The following is a 16,560-nucleotide window of genomic DNA, read 5'->3' as shown; positions in this document are numbered from 1 at the left end:
TACATAATGATAGCAAATATTTATGATAAAAAATAATTATGATACAAGTAGAACTATTTATGATGTAATATAATAATATATTATATTTATGTGTAATAACATTATGCAAGAATTTATATCTTTACTATATATATATATATATAAAGATGTATGTACATACACACATATATAAATATATAAATATATATAATACTTTTATATATTAACAAATTTAGTAATCTGCTTCATATCCTTCGTCTTCGCCTTCTGCTTCATTGGATTCAATTCCTACCTCTTCATAATCTTTTTCTAAGGCAGCCAAATCTTCTCTAGCTTCACTAAATTCTCCTTCTTCCATACCTTCACCAACGTACCAATGAACAAATGCTCTTTTTGCATACATTAAATCAAATTTTTGATCCATTCTTGAGAATACTTCTGCAATAGCTGTTGAGTTACTGATCATACAAACAGCTCTCATAACTTTGGCTAAGTCTCCTCCTGGTACAACAGTTGGTGGTTGATAATTTATACCACATTTAAAACCAGTAGGACACCAGTCAACAAATTGAATGGTTCTTTTTGTTTTTATAGTAGCAACAGCTGCATTAACATCCTTTGGTACTACATCTCCTCTATACATTAAACAACAAGCCATATATTTTCCATGTCTTGGGTCACATTTTGCCATCATATTTGCTGGTTCGAAGGCTGAGTTTGTAATTTCAGAAACGGACAATTGTTCATGGTATGCTTTTTCAGCACTAACAACTGGAGCATATGAAGATAACATAAAATGAATACGAGGGTATGGTACTAAGTTGGTTTGGAATTCTGTTACATCAACATTTAAAGCACCGTCAAATCTTAAAGATGCTGTTAAGGATGAAATAACTTGAGCAATCAATCTGTTTAAATTAGTATATGTTGGTCTTTCAATATCTAAATTTCTTCTGCATATATCATATATAGCTTCGTTATCAAGCATTATTGCTACATCAGTATGTTCTAATAATGAATGAGTAGACAAAACTGAATTGTATGGTTCAACTACAGCAGTTGAAACTTGAGGTGATGGCCAACAGCAAAAATTGAGCTTGGATTTCTTTCCATAATCAACTGATAATCTTTCTAACATTAAACAACCAAATCCACTACCTGTTCCACCTCCAACTGCGCTGAACATTAAAAATCCTTGTAAACCGGTACAGTTATCAGCTAATTTTCTAATTCTGTCCAAACATACATCTATAACTTCTTTACCGATTGTATAGTGTCCTCTTGCGAAATTGTTGGCAGCATCTTCTTTACCTGATATTAATTGTTCAGGATGAAATAATTGACGATAAGTTCCTGTTCTGACTTCATCCACAACGGTTGGCTCTAAATCGACAAAAACACAACGTGGTACCTAAAAGGAAAAAAAAAAAAATATATATATATATATATATATATATATATATATATATGTATATATATATATATATGTATATATATATTTATTTTAATAAATATGTTATATTATCTTATATGTTCATTAACTATTATATAAACGATAAATTTTTATAACTTATAAAATATATATATATATATATATATATATATATGTTATATTAGCGTGTATTATTTCTTACATGTTTTCCTGCACCAGTTTCTGAAAAGAATGTATTAAAAGCATCATCATTAGCTCTAGCAGCCTTGTCAGAGGGCATTTGACCATCGGGCTGTATTCCATGCTCTAGGCAAAACAATTCCCTAAAAAATTCAACAAATTATACATAATATGAATAAAGAAAAGATGCATTCATAAATATTCATAAGTTTTTATAGAAATATATACATTTATAACAGGTGTGTATATATATATCGATCATATATATACTTGTATATATTATGAATTTAATATATATATATATATATATATATATATATATATATGTTCTTTAGAATAATACACACACATATAATTTTAACATTTATTAAAGAAAACACAATAAATATGATATATATATTTTTCATTATATATATATATATATATATATTAATATAATAATGTGTAAGAATATATAAGCTTATCATTTTACCAGCAAGCATTTCCAACTTGAATACCAGCTTGTCCTACATGGATACTTATTACTTCTCTCATTTTTTATTTAAATAGATAAAAATAAATATTGCTTCTTTTTTTTTTTCTTTTTCTTTTCTTAAATGACGATTTTAAAATATATATAAATATATATGTAAAAGAAAAAAAAAAAAAAAAAAAAAAAATACAAATCAAATATATATTATTAATTATTGTATGAATATTTCTTCTTTATCCTTAAAATATATTTTTTTTTAATATATATTTAAATATATATATAATAATATGTAAATTTTTTTTTTTTTTTAATTTTATTATTTTTAATTCTTATAAAATAAATCTATTAATTATTTGTAAAAAAAATTATACTTTTATATATTATATATAATATTTACTTATTCAAACCTTGAAAGTGCAAAAAAAAAAAAAAAAAAAGGAAAAAGAAAAACAGAGTATGTATTATATATACATAATAATATATATATATATATATATATATATATATATATATATTATTATATAATAAATTATATATGTATACTTTCACAGTATCATTCAATTGTTCATATAAATATGAAATAGTATAATTTTTTTTTTTTTTTCAACACATAAAAAAAAAACAAGTGTATATAAATATGAAATGCTTTCAATTTTTTTTTTTTTTTATTAAAATATTTTCTGTATAAATATATATATATATTATATGTTTTATTTTATTTATTAATTTTTTAACTAGGAGTATGTATTTATTAATGTATGAAGGAAGCATGTATTTTTTTTTTTTTTTTTTTTTTTTTTTTTTTTATCAATATGTGTAAAAAATATATGTATAATATTATACATAAATATTATATATATATAATATGTAAGAAAAAAAAAAAATTCTGTCAGAGTGTAAGCTAAGTGGTGCGTTGAATAAGGTTTTTTTTTCTTTTTTTATTTCTTTGTGTTATTTAATATAAATTCAGACAAATAAGAAATATAATAAGAATGTTTTATATAAATTCTTTATTTTATCTTATATTTATATATTTAACACATTTATTTTAAGAAATGAAAAAAGTAAATAAAAAAAAAGAAATATATGAATATATTTATATGTGTATATGTTAGGTTGATATATTAGATATTTTATTATTTCTTATATTTATATTTTTTTTTTTGTTAATTTATATTTGTTAATTTCTTTTTGTTTATTTTTATTTTATTTTTTATGTACGCTGTATTATAAATATATTTATAAATAATATATATATATATAGCTCTATATATTTATTATTATTAACGTTAAGAAAATATATATATATATATATATATATTATATATATATATTATGAATATATCAGGCTTTTTTTGTTTTTCTTGTAAAAGTATATATTTTATATCAATTCAATAACAAGAAAAAATATTTTCATATTTTTTTTTTTTTTTTTTTTTTTTTTTTACACACAAATGTATACTATACATTATACGCATATAATATAATAATAATATGAAAAAATGAAAAAGGGATAATATAAAATAATTTTTATTTTTTTAAATTTTGTTGAGCTTTTTCCATTCATTTGAATTTCTATTTATAAAGTTTTAATTTCTTGTGCATATTTATGTGTGTATAGATAAGAAAATATTATGAGCAAAATGTTATTTTTATGAGTATATAATTGTTTGAACTAACAAAATTTTTAAGTGTAATATATTTCCTATTTCAAATAAGAATTATGTATAAAATAATTATGTTATTTTAAAATTTTTTTTTTTTTTTTTTTTTTTTATTTATGTTCATTTAATATTTAATGTATATATGAAAATATAAGAATGAATTTTGTCTAAAGAAATATAACAAATTATATTATGTTATACATATATATATAATAGTAATATATCACAAATGGAGAAGTTTTTATTTTATATTCTTGTTTTAAGATATTAATTGTCAATTATATATATATATATATATATATATATATATATATGTCATTTTTATGTATGCTTAGTGACTTATTTACATTTCAATTATACCATGTGAAAATAAAAAAAAAAATTAAAATGTTTTTAAAAATAATATAGGTATCATAGAAAATATGAAAAGGGTATATTACATCATATCAACTTGAAAAAAATTAGGAAAATGTAAATACTTGTAAAAAGAAAAAAAAAAAAAAAAACATCGTCAAATTTGTTAATTTTGAGAATAATTATAGATCTATATATTTGTATAATTTAGGAAAAGAAAAAAACATAAATGAATGAATAAATAAATATATTTTGATTTTCTGTTGTATATTAAAATATGTTTTATTATATTTATGTTTTTTATGCCATGTTGAAAAAATCGGAAAAAATTCATATACATATAAAAAGAACAATTCATTTTTTATTTTTTCTCATATTCTGCACATGTCTGAGCTCTATACAAAAAAAAAAATAAAAATAAATAAATAAATAAATATATATGTACATACATATACATGTATATATATTACAACATTTTATATTTATAATTTATAAAAAAACACAGGAGCATATATATTTCTTACCTCAATTTGATTCCTGTAATTTCGTTTCTTAAGGAAAGGTTATATGTTTGTAATTGTTTGTATTTTAGTCCCAAATTATGAATAATATCACTTAATAATTTTTGTTCATCATTTGTAGTATCAATTTGTTTTTTCCTAAAGAAAAAAAAAATAAAATAAATTTAAAATGTACATTTTATTTTAGTATCATATTTGTAATATATTTTTTATATTGATCATACAGTGCATCCTTATAATATTCAGTTTCCTTTTCTCTAATTTGTAATTGTTCTTTAAAGATTTGTAATGCCTAAAAATATGTATATATATATATATATATATATATATATATATATATATATATGTATGTATTATGGAATGATTAATATAAGTGAATTATATGATAAAGACAAATACATGTGGTTATCATACTATATATATATATATATATATATATATATATGTTAATAATATTATAAAATATTATATATATATTTTTTTTCTCATTTATTATTTTTTCTTAATTACAGTATTAAATTCTTTGCTCAATTTATTTTTTGTTGTTTCTTCGATTTGTTCAGTGTTTTTCTTCTCCATTAATAACTCGGCTTCCAACCTTATCAATTTTTCCTATAATATTTTGTGTTTAAGAAAAATTTTGTTATATTATAAATAGGAAATAGACATAAAAGGAATATAATCAGTTTATAAATATAAATAAATAAATATATATATATATATAAGTAAAATTAAAATTTTCTTACATTTAATGATTGGTCTGAACTTCCTTGATTACTGGATAATTGCATTTGTAGGGTTCGATTAGCCTTAAAAAATAAGAAAAAAATGAAAATTTATATATGTTTGATAAAATATAAAATTCATGTAAAATATAATAACATTTAATTTGTCTATGATATGAAAATATATATATATATATATATATATATATATATATATTTTATATAAGAACCTCTGTTATTTGTTCAATTTCTTTTTGTTTTTCTTCGATTTTCTTCTTTTTCTTTTCAATAGTTTTTTTTTTGTCATCAATTTCATTTTGTTTATTTTTAATTTCTTTTTGTATTTCATCAATTAGGTTTTGTTTTTCATCAACTAATTTTTGTTTTTCATCAACTAATTTTTGTTTTTCGTCAACTTCTTTTTTTTTATGTTCAAATTGTTTTTCTTGTTCATCAATTTTTTGTTGTTTTTCATTAATTAATTTTTCTTGTTCATCAATTTTTTGTTGTTTGTCATTAATTAATTTTTCTTGTTCATCAATTTTTTGTTGTTGTTCTTCAATTTCTTTTTTTTTATCTTCAATATCATTCAAGGATTTCTATAAAAATAAATAAATATATATAATATGTATTAGTAAATATACAAATAAGTGTGTGTATATTATATGTTAGATTCTTTATATTTTTACATTATATTTTTCTTGTAGTTTCTGATCGTTATTAATGTTTTCCTTGTCCTTATTTTCTGAAAATTTTTGCTCCAACTTTTCATTGATTCTTTTTAAGTCGTCTATTTCATTTTCAAGCTGGAAAATAAATAAAAATAAAGAAATATAAAAAAATAGGAAACAACATATATACACATATGAGTATATTATATATATATATTATCAATATGCAATTTATATTTATATTTTCTCTAACTTTTTTTATATCTTCATTGCTATATGATCCTATTTGTTTTCTCAGATTTTCATTTTCCTTTTTGATTCTTATTAATTCTTCAGTTTGATCTACGTTACTTAATCCACTACAAGATGAAATTAAAGAAAAATTTATAGGCTATATATATATATATATATATATATATTGGTAGAATATAATAATTATTATATTATATGTAGTGTTATATTTATATCTATTATATGAATTATATGAAAATATATCATTTATTTTAACATGTTAATGTTATCCATATTTTGTTCCTTCTTCAGCATGTCATAAGAATGTGTTTTCATATCTCTGTAAAAAAAAAAAAAAAAAAAGAAAATTAAGAAAATTGAAAAAAATATATGGTTAATTTATGGAATACATTTATTTTTAGTATATATGATTAATCATATTTCATCTGATTATATAAATATAAATATATATATATATATATATATATATATTTGTTTATTTATTTATATTACAGGTCATTTTTCAATTGTTGTACGATTTTGTTTTTTTCTGAAAGTTCCTGTTTTAATTTCTCATTCTCTGTCTTCATATTTACCAAATCGGCATCCAAATCTGTAAATTGTAGAGAACAATGTATATATTTTAATACTTCAATAATTATATATTAATTTTGACTATATATATATATATATAATAACCTGCACATTTATCCTTGTATATTTTTATATTTGTTGTTTCTATTTTCAATTTTTCCATTTCTCCTTCCATATCAACCATTTTTTGTGTATTTTCCTAAAAAGGTAAAAGAAAGTAGGTATTAATAATATGATTATATATATTTATGTATATATTAATTTATTTATGTAATATCATATTAATATAAAAAAAAAAGTTACCTTAAGCTTGTCTTCTAATTCTTTGTTTATATTTTGAATTGTCATCATACTTTCTAATTTTTCTTTATATGTATTAATTTTATTTTGTAGGATGTCTATATTTGCATTCTCTTGTTTAAGTATATTTTGTTCATCTTCTAATTCTTTTATTTTATTTTTTAAATCATTTTCTATATGTAACTTATCTTTCATTTGTTTTTCTAAATTGTTTTGTAATTCGTTAATTTTTTTTTCATGTTCTTCTATTTGATTCATATATTGATTTTTTGTTTTTTCACATTCGGCATTTATTTGTTTTTGTAGATTACTCATTTTTTCTTTATCTTCCTCAATAATTTTATTTTTTTCTGTAATAGAATTGTTTAGGTTATCATTTTCCATTTCGAAGTATTTTACCTTTTCCTTTAATTGTTTTATTTCGGTTTTCAACGATTCATTGATAATCTACAACATGGTCAATAAATAAATAAATGAATAAATATAAATATATATATATATATATATATATATATATATATATATGTATATATTAAAAATGATAATATGTTAGATTTTTTATATTTATATCTTACTGCGTTATCTGTGTTGTGATACAGGAAAAGAGGAATGTTTTTATTGATAAAAAAAAAAAAAAAATATATATATATATATAAATATAATGAAGGTATAAATATGTTTATATATTAATTTTTTTTAATATTTGTCTTTATATGTAATTCATAATATATATATATATATATATATATATATTACCTTTTGAATTTTGTTCTGATAGTCCCTTTTCTTCATTATCACTCTCCTATATAATGAAAAAAGAAAATAAATGATCATATATATATATATATATATATATATATATATATATATATTTGTCCCTTTATTATAATAATAATTACCTCCTTATCTAAGAGTTCCACCACATTATGTATATATTTTTGTGTTTCATGACTGACTGATAAGATGTTATTTATATGTTTTTGCTTATCATCTGAAACAAGGGCTGCTAATATGATCAAGCTATATATGTCTATGAACTATAAAATGAAATGTAAAAAGAAAAAAAAAGATATGTATAAATATACAAACATAAATATATTAATATATATATTTTTTATGTTTTGAATTAGTTTAAACATAATTTTATTTAACCTCATTAATTGTTAGAGCTGATAGTTTGTCTAAAATTTGTTTTGTAATTTTTTCATATTTTTTTTCATGATATTCATTTATATATTTTAATAAGCACTCATATGCGTCCTGGAGGAAGGTGTAATAATTGTAAAGTAAAAAATGGTATATGTTATAAAAATTATTGGACAAATATTTATATTATTTCAATAAATATAATATATATATATATATATATATATTTGTTATACTTACTATTTCAGTTTCAAATTGAGCAGGGTGTATTGAAATGTCAAACCATGAAGGATATATTTCATTCATACATAGCCATATAGCATAACAAGAATATATATTTATTACTTTACAATTATTTTCTTTATGTGTTTTAACGTTTGTTTTAAGATTTGATTCGTCCATAATAATTTCTACATTTTTTGCAAAACAAAATGTCTGAATAAATTCTTTTATATGATTCATGTACTTTTTTTCAACATCACCCATTTTGTTCAATATTATATAGTTATAAAACAAGAAAAAAAAAAAAAAAAAAAAGGAATTAAAAAATATAGAAAAATGTATTAAGTTAAAATGAGAGTTATTACTAATACCATGTATTACAACTATATAATATATATATATATATATTTCTATTATCCAATAATAAAAAAAATATATTATTTTTTATTATATGGGGATTAAAAAATATAATTGTTTACACATCGTAAAATTTAAATACAACCAATAATCAAATAGAAAAAAAAAAAAAAAAAAAAAAAAAGAAAAACCTCAAAAAATTTTCCCTATTAAATTAATATGTATAATTAGGTGAAAAAAGTAGAAAGAGAAAAAAAAAAAAAAAAAGATCATATTATAGGTCAAAGGGAAAAGGTCATAAAAAAAAAAAAAAAAATGGTGCAACTTTATTAAAGGAAAAATATAGGCGTACATTTCAATACATAAATATATATATATATACTTATAATAGAACATAATTCAATTTTAATACATATTGTTATATATTGCTCTAATATTTTAAGATGACCTTTATTTAGTTTAATGTTAACTATAAATATATACACATGCGCACACACAGGAGGGAAATTTACATAGGGAAAAGAACAAAAAAAAAAAAAAAAAATAAAAATAAAAATAAAAATAAAAATATATATATATATATCAATAATATTTACATAAAAAAAATGGAGAAAATATTATATTTATTTATTTATTTGTGTAATTTTACCTATAAATTTTTTATTTTTTTAATTTTATGCTTTCTCTTTAAATATACTTATTATTATTTTTTTTTTTTTCTTTCATTTTATATTATTACATTGAAAAAACATCTGTTAGAACATTGTGGAGAAATGAAAATAAACAACCTATATTATATAGATATATATTTTTTTATACTTATAAAAAGTAAGGTTTTTTCGTTTAGAAAAAATTATTATTTGTTCAAAAAATAAAAGATAAGAAAGTTTATTATATTCTTTTAAATAATATTTGTGTATAAAAAAAGGAAAAAATATTATTTTTATCTTTTACACTTTTGTAATTTTGTACTGCAAATTACTTTTTTTGAATTAAATTCTGTTTAAAAACTTTATGAATTCATAAAAAAAGTAAATTAAAAAAAATAATAAAAAGGTGTTTATTAGTTTATACAAAATTATTGACAAGAAAAAAAAAAAAATAAAAATAAAAAAATAAATAAAAAATAAAAATAAAGAAAATGTGTATATATAAGCAATTAATAATTAATATGTAAAAATAATATATATCTAATGAAAGGTGATCCAATCATCTCTTGGATAACATTTGATTAAACTTGACATATATATATATATATATATAATATATATATTTTTAAAATTTATATTATTTTAAAAATTTTATCTTTCTATTATTTTATTTTATTCTTTTTTTTTCATTTCATTTCATTTTAATTTATTTTTTTTTTTGTACACTGTTAATTAATATATAAAGAAGAAATCTATTAAAATATTATTAACCTTTAAAATGTTTAAGGTCATTTGAAAGACTATTTAATTGTTTTTGTATATTATCGCAGTTTAATTCATTGATATAACTTTTATTAGCAAATTCACTTAAGATATCATCCTTATGAGCATTTTGTAATGAGTCAATAATTTCTTCTAAATTAGACATTCTATCTGATAATTTTTCGAAATGTTCAATATCTAGATGAAGATTTTTATTATGAATAATATCTTCTTTATCTGTATTTTTATCATTAAAAATTTTAAGAAAGCTAACTGATGTTTCATTATCCATTTCATTAAGTAATGTGAGTATATCAGTTTGTTCACTTTGTATAAGTCTAAGTTTTTTTTCTAAAGCTTCTTGTTTTTTTTCAATTTTTATTTGATCATCTGATATTAAATTATACATTTTTTCATAATGTGCAACTTTATTATATATATCAATAATTTCATTTGAACAATAATTCATAAAATTAATTTTATTTTTAACAAATGAAGATAAATTATCAATAATATCTAATATCATTTCTTGATCTAACTCTTTTTTAAATAATATTTCATTTTCTTTAATATTATTTTCAACGATTTTTCTTTCATTAGCTAATAATTCCTCTTCCATATGTTCATATTTTTCTTCATTTAAATCTTTATTAAATTGAATATCATTAAAATTCATATCTTTTGTATTTTCATTATTCCTTAATGTTCCTTTAGTTTCTTTTAAATTAAAATTATATATAACGGATTCATCATTTTGTTTTGTATGGTCACTAATGTGATGTTGTTGATTTTTTGTCATTTTATCTTGATCTTTATTTAATTGTTGATTATAAGTTGGGGATATATTTTTTGAATTGAAAAAATTGCCTTGTAAAAATAAATTTGATTTATTTTTATTATTTTCTTCATACTCTTGTGCATTTCCAATAAATACATTTTTTTTTCGATTTTCTAAGGATATAAAATTAATCATATCACTTACATTATTTACATCATCATCATTAGAATTAAGTTTTAAATTATTTGTTTTTTTTTCATTAGATTCTTTACCAAAAAGGGAACTTGTTGTTTTGTTATTAGATGATATATTAAAAATGTTGGATTTATTTTCTTCTTTATTTTTTTCAAAATTTAAATCAAATGGTTTATTAAATACTGACGTAGGAGAAAAACTAACTGTCTTAGTTTTGCTTTCTTCACTTTTATTTTTATTTTCTTGTAATTGATTATCGACTGATTGAAACAAACTTTTTTGTTCGTTCGCTGTATTATTTCCAATAAGGTTATTTTTAAATAAATTTGTATCGCTTGAAAAAACATTATCATTTTTATTATCAATTCCTTCTTCGTTTGCATCTTTTGTTTCTTTTTTTTTCCCAAATGGAAATCTCCAAAATTTCTTTTTGTCATCATTATTTTTATCTTCATCACTTTTGTTAACAATATTTTTATCATCTTCTGTTTTGTTTTCTTTATTTTCACTTTCTTTTACTTCTACATTTAATTTGTTATTATCTTTACCATCCTCTAATGTTTTTTCCTTTTCATTATTGTTTAAGAGTCCTTTAGAAAAATCAAAATTGAATATGGGTGCTTTCGTCAGATTATTTGCTTCTTTTGTTTTTTCATCATTTAATATTTTTTTCTTATCATCATCATTTTCTTTTGTAGTAGATTTATTTATGTCAGTTTTATTATTACTTTGAAAACTGAAGGCGGGAGTACTAACATTTTTATCATTGGATGGTGGTTTCAAATTAAAGGAAAATGTACTACTATTATTATTATCTTTGGAAAATATGGAGCTTTTATTATTTGCAGTAGAAAAGCTAAAAATACTACTATTATTATTATTATTACTAGTAGTAGTAGTAGTAGTTGTTGTTGTTGTTGTTGTTGTTGTGCTTTCGTTTTTATCCTTTGTATTTGGTGTAACATTATCTTTGGATGGACTAGCTTTAAAAAGAGATGATCCAAAAAGTGACGTGCTTCCAAAGATATTATCTTTTGGTTTTTCTGTTTTTTCATTTTGAGTTTTATTATCTATTAGTTTTTCGTCTTTGGAAACATTTTCATCCTTTGCTTTTATGGTACTTTCTTTTTCATCTACAGCTGGTGTGGTTTTATTGTCATCTAATTTTTCTTTTTCTTTTTCTATTTCTTTTCCCTTTTCTTTCTCCTTTTCCTTTTCCATTTCTTTCTCCTTTTCCTTTTCCTTATCATTCTCCATTTGTGTAGTTTTCTCCTTTTCAGCTTGAACTACATTAACTGTCTGTTCCAATTTACTAGGAGATACCGATTCATTTGTCGTAGCTGCTTTATCTACAACATTTAAAGTCGGAACAGTGGGAATCTTTTCTGTTGTTGTTGGTTTGGTTTCTAACAAATTGGTGGCTACATTGTTATTATTATTAGTAGTAGTAGTAGTGGTAAGGAAATTATTTTTATTTTCTGTTTTATTCCCAAATATTGAAAAGGCATTATTAAATGTACTAGTACTTGTTGTATTATTATTATTATTGTTGTTGTTAAATAAGAATGGGTTTTCGTTTGACTTTGCTTCTGTTGAAAGCTTGAATGCATTATTTCCAAACAAGCTATCATTATTCTTTTGTGTTCCAAATGCTGATCCAAAGGGAGTAGGAGTTGCAGTTGATGAAGCAGTATTCGTTTTAAATATATCAGTTGTACTTGTTTTACCAAAAGCGCTAAATGAAGAATTAAAATTCGTAACTAAAGGTTTGGCAACACCAGTTGATGTTTGTGTATTATTAGCTGTATTACCAAAAAGGCTATTATTATTTTTCTGTGAAAATAAACTATCATTTTGTAGAAATGTTTTATTACCTTGACTAAAATCTGGAAAGGTACTTAATTTATTGGTTGTATTTAGATTTCCTATTGATGATAATCCAAATGGTGATGGTGTTGTATTTAATTTATTTGGATCACTTGATGAAAGGAATACATTATTATTACTTTTTAGAAAAGACGAAGATTTATCAGTTTGGGTAGTAGCTTGTAAAGCCATAGTCTGAAAGGGATTTACATTATTTTTAGCAAAGGTACTAGAACTCGATGAAAAACCACCACTAAATGTTATTTTATTATTACTACTATTATTATTATTAGTAGTAGTTGTTGTCGTATTTGTATTGATTGGTGTATTTGGTGTTGTACCAGTACTCATTTTATTATTAAAACTTGATAAAGAACTTGATGAGTTAGCAAAAATTTGTTTGGCTGCTTCTAACTGTTCTTTTGAAAATAAACCAGATTCAGTAGCCCTACCTTCATTTAACTGACTACCTAATGCTATAGAACTTCCCAAGGTATTTTTTTTAAAAATATTTGAATTATTGCTAGTATTATTTCCAATAATACCAGTAGAAAACCCAGGAAAAACTTCTTTTTTGGCAGCACTAAATAAATTTGGATTAAAAGCATTTGATGGAGCATTATTATTAATACCACCAAGAGCACTACTATTAGTACTTGTACCAAATAATCCAGTATTTTTAGTTAAATCATTATTAGTAGTTGTAGTATTACCAAAAAAAGGATTACTACCTTTATTTAATTCATTAGTTTTACCAAATGCACTACCAAAAAAAGAATTACTATTATTATTATTATTATTATTGGTCATATTATTTTTATTTACATCATTTTGTGTATTGATATTGCTTCCAAAAAAGCTATTATTTTTCATTATATCTGTTGAACTATTTAAACCTGTACTGTTACCAAAAAGATTACTTGTTTTATTTATATCGTTTGGATTATTACCCATAGTATTATTATTAAAAAAACCACTTGTTTTCATCATATTATTTGGGCTATTACCAAAAATACTATTATTCTTATTAAGGTCATTTTGATTTGTCATATTATTATTTCCAAAAAATGTATTATTACCTAAATTATTATTTTGAACGTTCCACATATTATTATTTGTATTTTGGTTTGTGTTTAGATTTGTCCCGCTATTATTATTCATGTTATTGTTTTTATTGAACATGTTATTTTTATCCCCATCGTTAAAAAACATTTTTAATACAATATGAAAAAATAAAATGAAATGATTTCCACTGGGCTTATATATTAATCAATCAAACATATAAATTAATAAATATATATATATATATATATAAATGTTTGATATATTATCACGTTTTATAAATATCTGCTTTTATTTTTCTTAATTAAATTTATATAGACACAATGTTCTTATTTTTAAGGTAATTTATTACTTTTTGAGTTAATAAATTTGGAGTATGTTTATAAACATAGTTATTTGTCCATTTTTTTTTTTTTTTTCTCTCTTTATTTTATTGTTATATAAAACTTTAATTGAATATATATATATATATATATATAATAAATTTTAGGGTATATTTATTGAAAAAAAAGAAAAAAAAAATATATACATATAAAATATATTATATATATATATATATAATATTCAATGTTAATACATTATATATTAATATTTTTGTTTAAATTTTTACTGTTTTAAATGTTTTCATATTAAAACAAATAAATATATATTTATACAATATATTTTATTCTGTATAAAAAGTTATATATATTTATAAGATAATAAGGAAATATAAAATAATATAATATTTTATATATGAATATAAAAAAATCATAACATATGGAATATTTAAAAAAAATATATATATATAATAATAATAATAAATATATATTATATATTATATATATATCAAAAATATTCTTATTATATAATAAAAAGCATGCTTAAAATGAAGCATTATTTGTTTCTCTTTATGCTATATAAAAAAGCGTTCATATATAAAAATATTAATATTTTAATAATAGTACTTTCAATTTTATATTATTTTATATAAATATTATATATATATATATATAAAATTATATGCATGTTCAAAAAAATACAACATTTTTTTTTTTTTTTTTTTTTTTTTTTTAAAAGGAAGAAAAAAAATTATATATTATTATATAAATATATATGTTTTTTAATAATTTGAATTGCATATAATCATGATATAAAAAAATAAATATAATATATTTATAATAATATTTTTAATAAGAATATGTAGAAGTCTCATATAAATTATAGCTTAAGAAAAAAAAAAAAAAAAAAAAAAAAAAAAAAACATATATATAATTTATCGTAATAATTTAAAAGAGAACAGAAAAAGAATAGTGTATAATAAAATATATATTATATATCATATTTCATGTACTTTATTTTATATAAAGTCATTATTATATATATAACTACCTTATTTTTTAAAAAATAGTACTTACTTTTTTTGTAATTCATATTTATATGTATATGTAACAACTTTATCAATTAGTAAATTGTTTATAAATATAATAATTAAAATTTTTAAATGAAATACACTGTCACATTTATATATTATATTGTCCATTTAAATATTAAAGAATTTACGTTATCATTTTGTCAATATACCTGTGTATATATTTCTTTAACCTATATTTATATTTTTATTTTTAAGGGTATGAATTCATTCTATCATATATTCGTTTATATATTTATATGAACAAATAAAGAAAAAATGCGAAGTATTAAATTAAATAAAAAAAGAATAGCTCCATTATAATAAAAAATGATAAAAAAATATGCTAAAATATTCAATGAATTTATCACTATTCATATGCACATTTTAAACAATACATATTTGATAATTAGGAATCAAATATATTATATATATGTATTTTTTACCCTTTTCTTTTTGCATATATAAAATAAAAGATAATTAAAAATACATATTTTTGATATGAAAATATATTAAGTTTCGAAGGCATTATTTAAAAGGAAAGTTTTTTTTTTTTTTTTTTTTTTCCCCCCTTATATTTCAATAAGACTATAAGAAATATTAAATAAATAAAGTACATAAAAATATATAATACATATTATATATAATAATATTTATATAAAACTTGGTTTATTATATATTTCAATGTTTTTTTTGTTAAATTAAGTATAATATGGTCAAATAAATGATTTATTTACAACTGTTTGGTAAATAATAATTATGTTATGTTTTCTTCTTTCATTTTATTTTTTTAATTAAAAAGATGATATAAAAAGTGAATAAAGGTTTCTTTAAATAAGGTTACAAATATATTATTATTTAAATCTATATGTTCTTGTAAAAGTAGAAAATAATTTACATAAAAAAAGAATACTCAATATTTTTGTTATCTTTTTAATATATTTTGATGATTATTTATATATTATAATATATTTTTAATATTCATAGATTTATTTTACTTTTTAATAAA

General features: G+C 19.4%; 3 protein-coding genes across 3 annotated transcripts; all 3 read right to left on the bottom strand.

Annotated features, from left to right (window-relative positions):
• Nucleotides 1-211: 211 nt before the first annotated feature.
• On the bottom strand, nucleotides 212-2,125 carry PADL01_0902700 (alpha tubulin 1; the record flags this gene model as incomplete). Its single annotated transcript, XM_028681688.1, has 3 exons — nucleotides 212-1,390; nucleotides 1,614-1,734; nucleotides 2,064-2,125. 3 exons carry the CDS (start codon nucleotides 2,123-2,125, stop codon nucleotides 212-214), a joined length of 1,362 nt encoding a protein of 453 aa, XP_028538041.1.
• Nucleotides 2,126-4,442: 2,317 nt separating this feature from the next.
• Nucleotides 4,443-8,755, bottom strand: PADL01_0902600 (conserved Plasmodium protein, unknown function; the record flags this gene model as incomplete). The annotated part of the gene is made up of 17 exons (XM_028681687.1): nucleotides 4,443-4,476; nucleotides 4,606-4,740; nucleotides 4,827-4,894; nucleotides 5,113-5,214; nucleotides 5,349-5,411; nucleotides 5,558-5,926; nucleotides 6,017-6,133; nucleotides 6,252-6,357; nucleotides 6,507-6,569; nucleotides 6,743-6,842; nucleotides 6,929-7,022; nucleotides 7,127-7,570; nucleotides 7,699-7,706; nucleotides 7,880-7,925; nucleotides 8,023-8,160; nucleotides 8,276-8,383; nucleotides 8,510-8,755. 17 exons carry the CDS (start codon nucleotides 8,753-8,755, stop codon nucleotides 4,443-4,445), a joined length of 2,241 nt encoding a protein of 746 aa, XP_028538040.1.
• A 1,509-nt stretch (nucleotides 8,756-10,264) lies between these two features.
• On the bottom strand, nucleotides 10,265-14,311 carry PADL01_0902500 (conserved Plasmodium protein, unknown function; the record flags this gene model as incomplete). Its single annotated transcript, XM_028681686.1, has 1 exon — nucleotides 10,265-14,311. The coding sequence occupies one exon, from the start codon at nucleotides 14,309-14,311 to the stop codon at nucleotides 10,265-10,267; it is 4,047 nt and encodes a 1,348-aa protein (XP_028538039.1).
• Between the last annotated feature and the right edge of the window lie 2,249 nt (nucleotides 14,312-16,560).

The sequence above is a fragment of the Plasmodium sp. gorilla clade G2 genome, assembly GCF_900097015.1.
Source record: "Plasmodium sp. gorilla clade G2 genome assembly, chromosome: 9".
In the NCBI taxonomy this organism is placed as follows: Eukaryota; Apicomplexa; class Aconoidasida; order Haemosporida; family Plasmodiidae; genus Plasmodium; species Plasmodium adleri (nom. inval.).
This window is presented reverse-complemented; position numbering and strand designations above follow the sequence as displayed.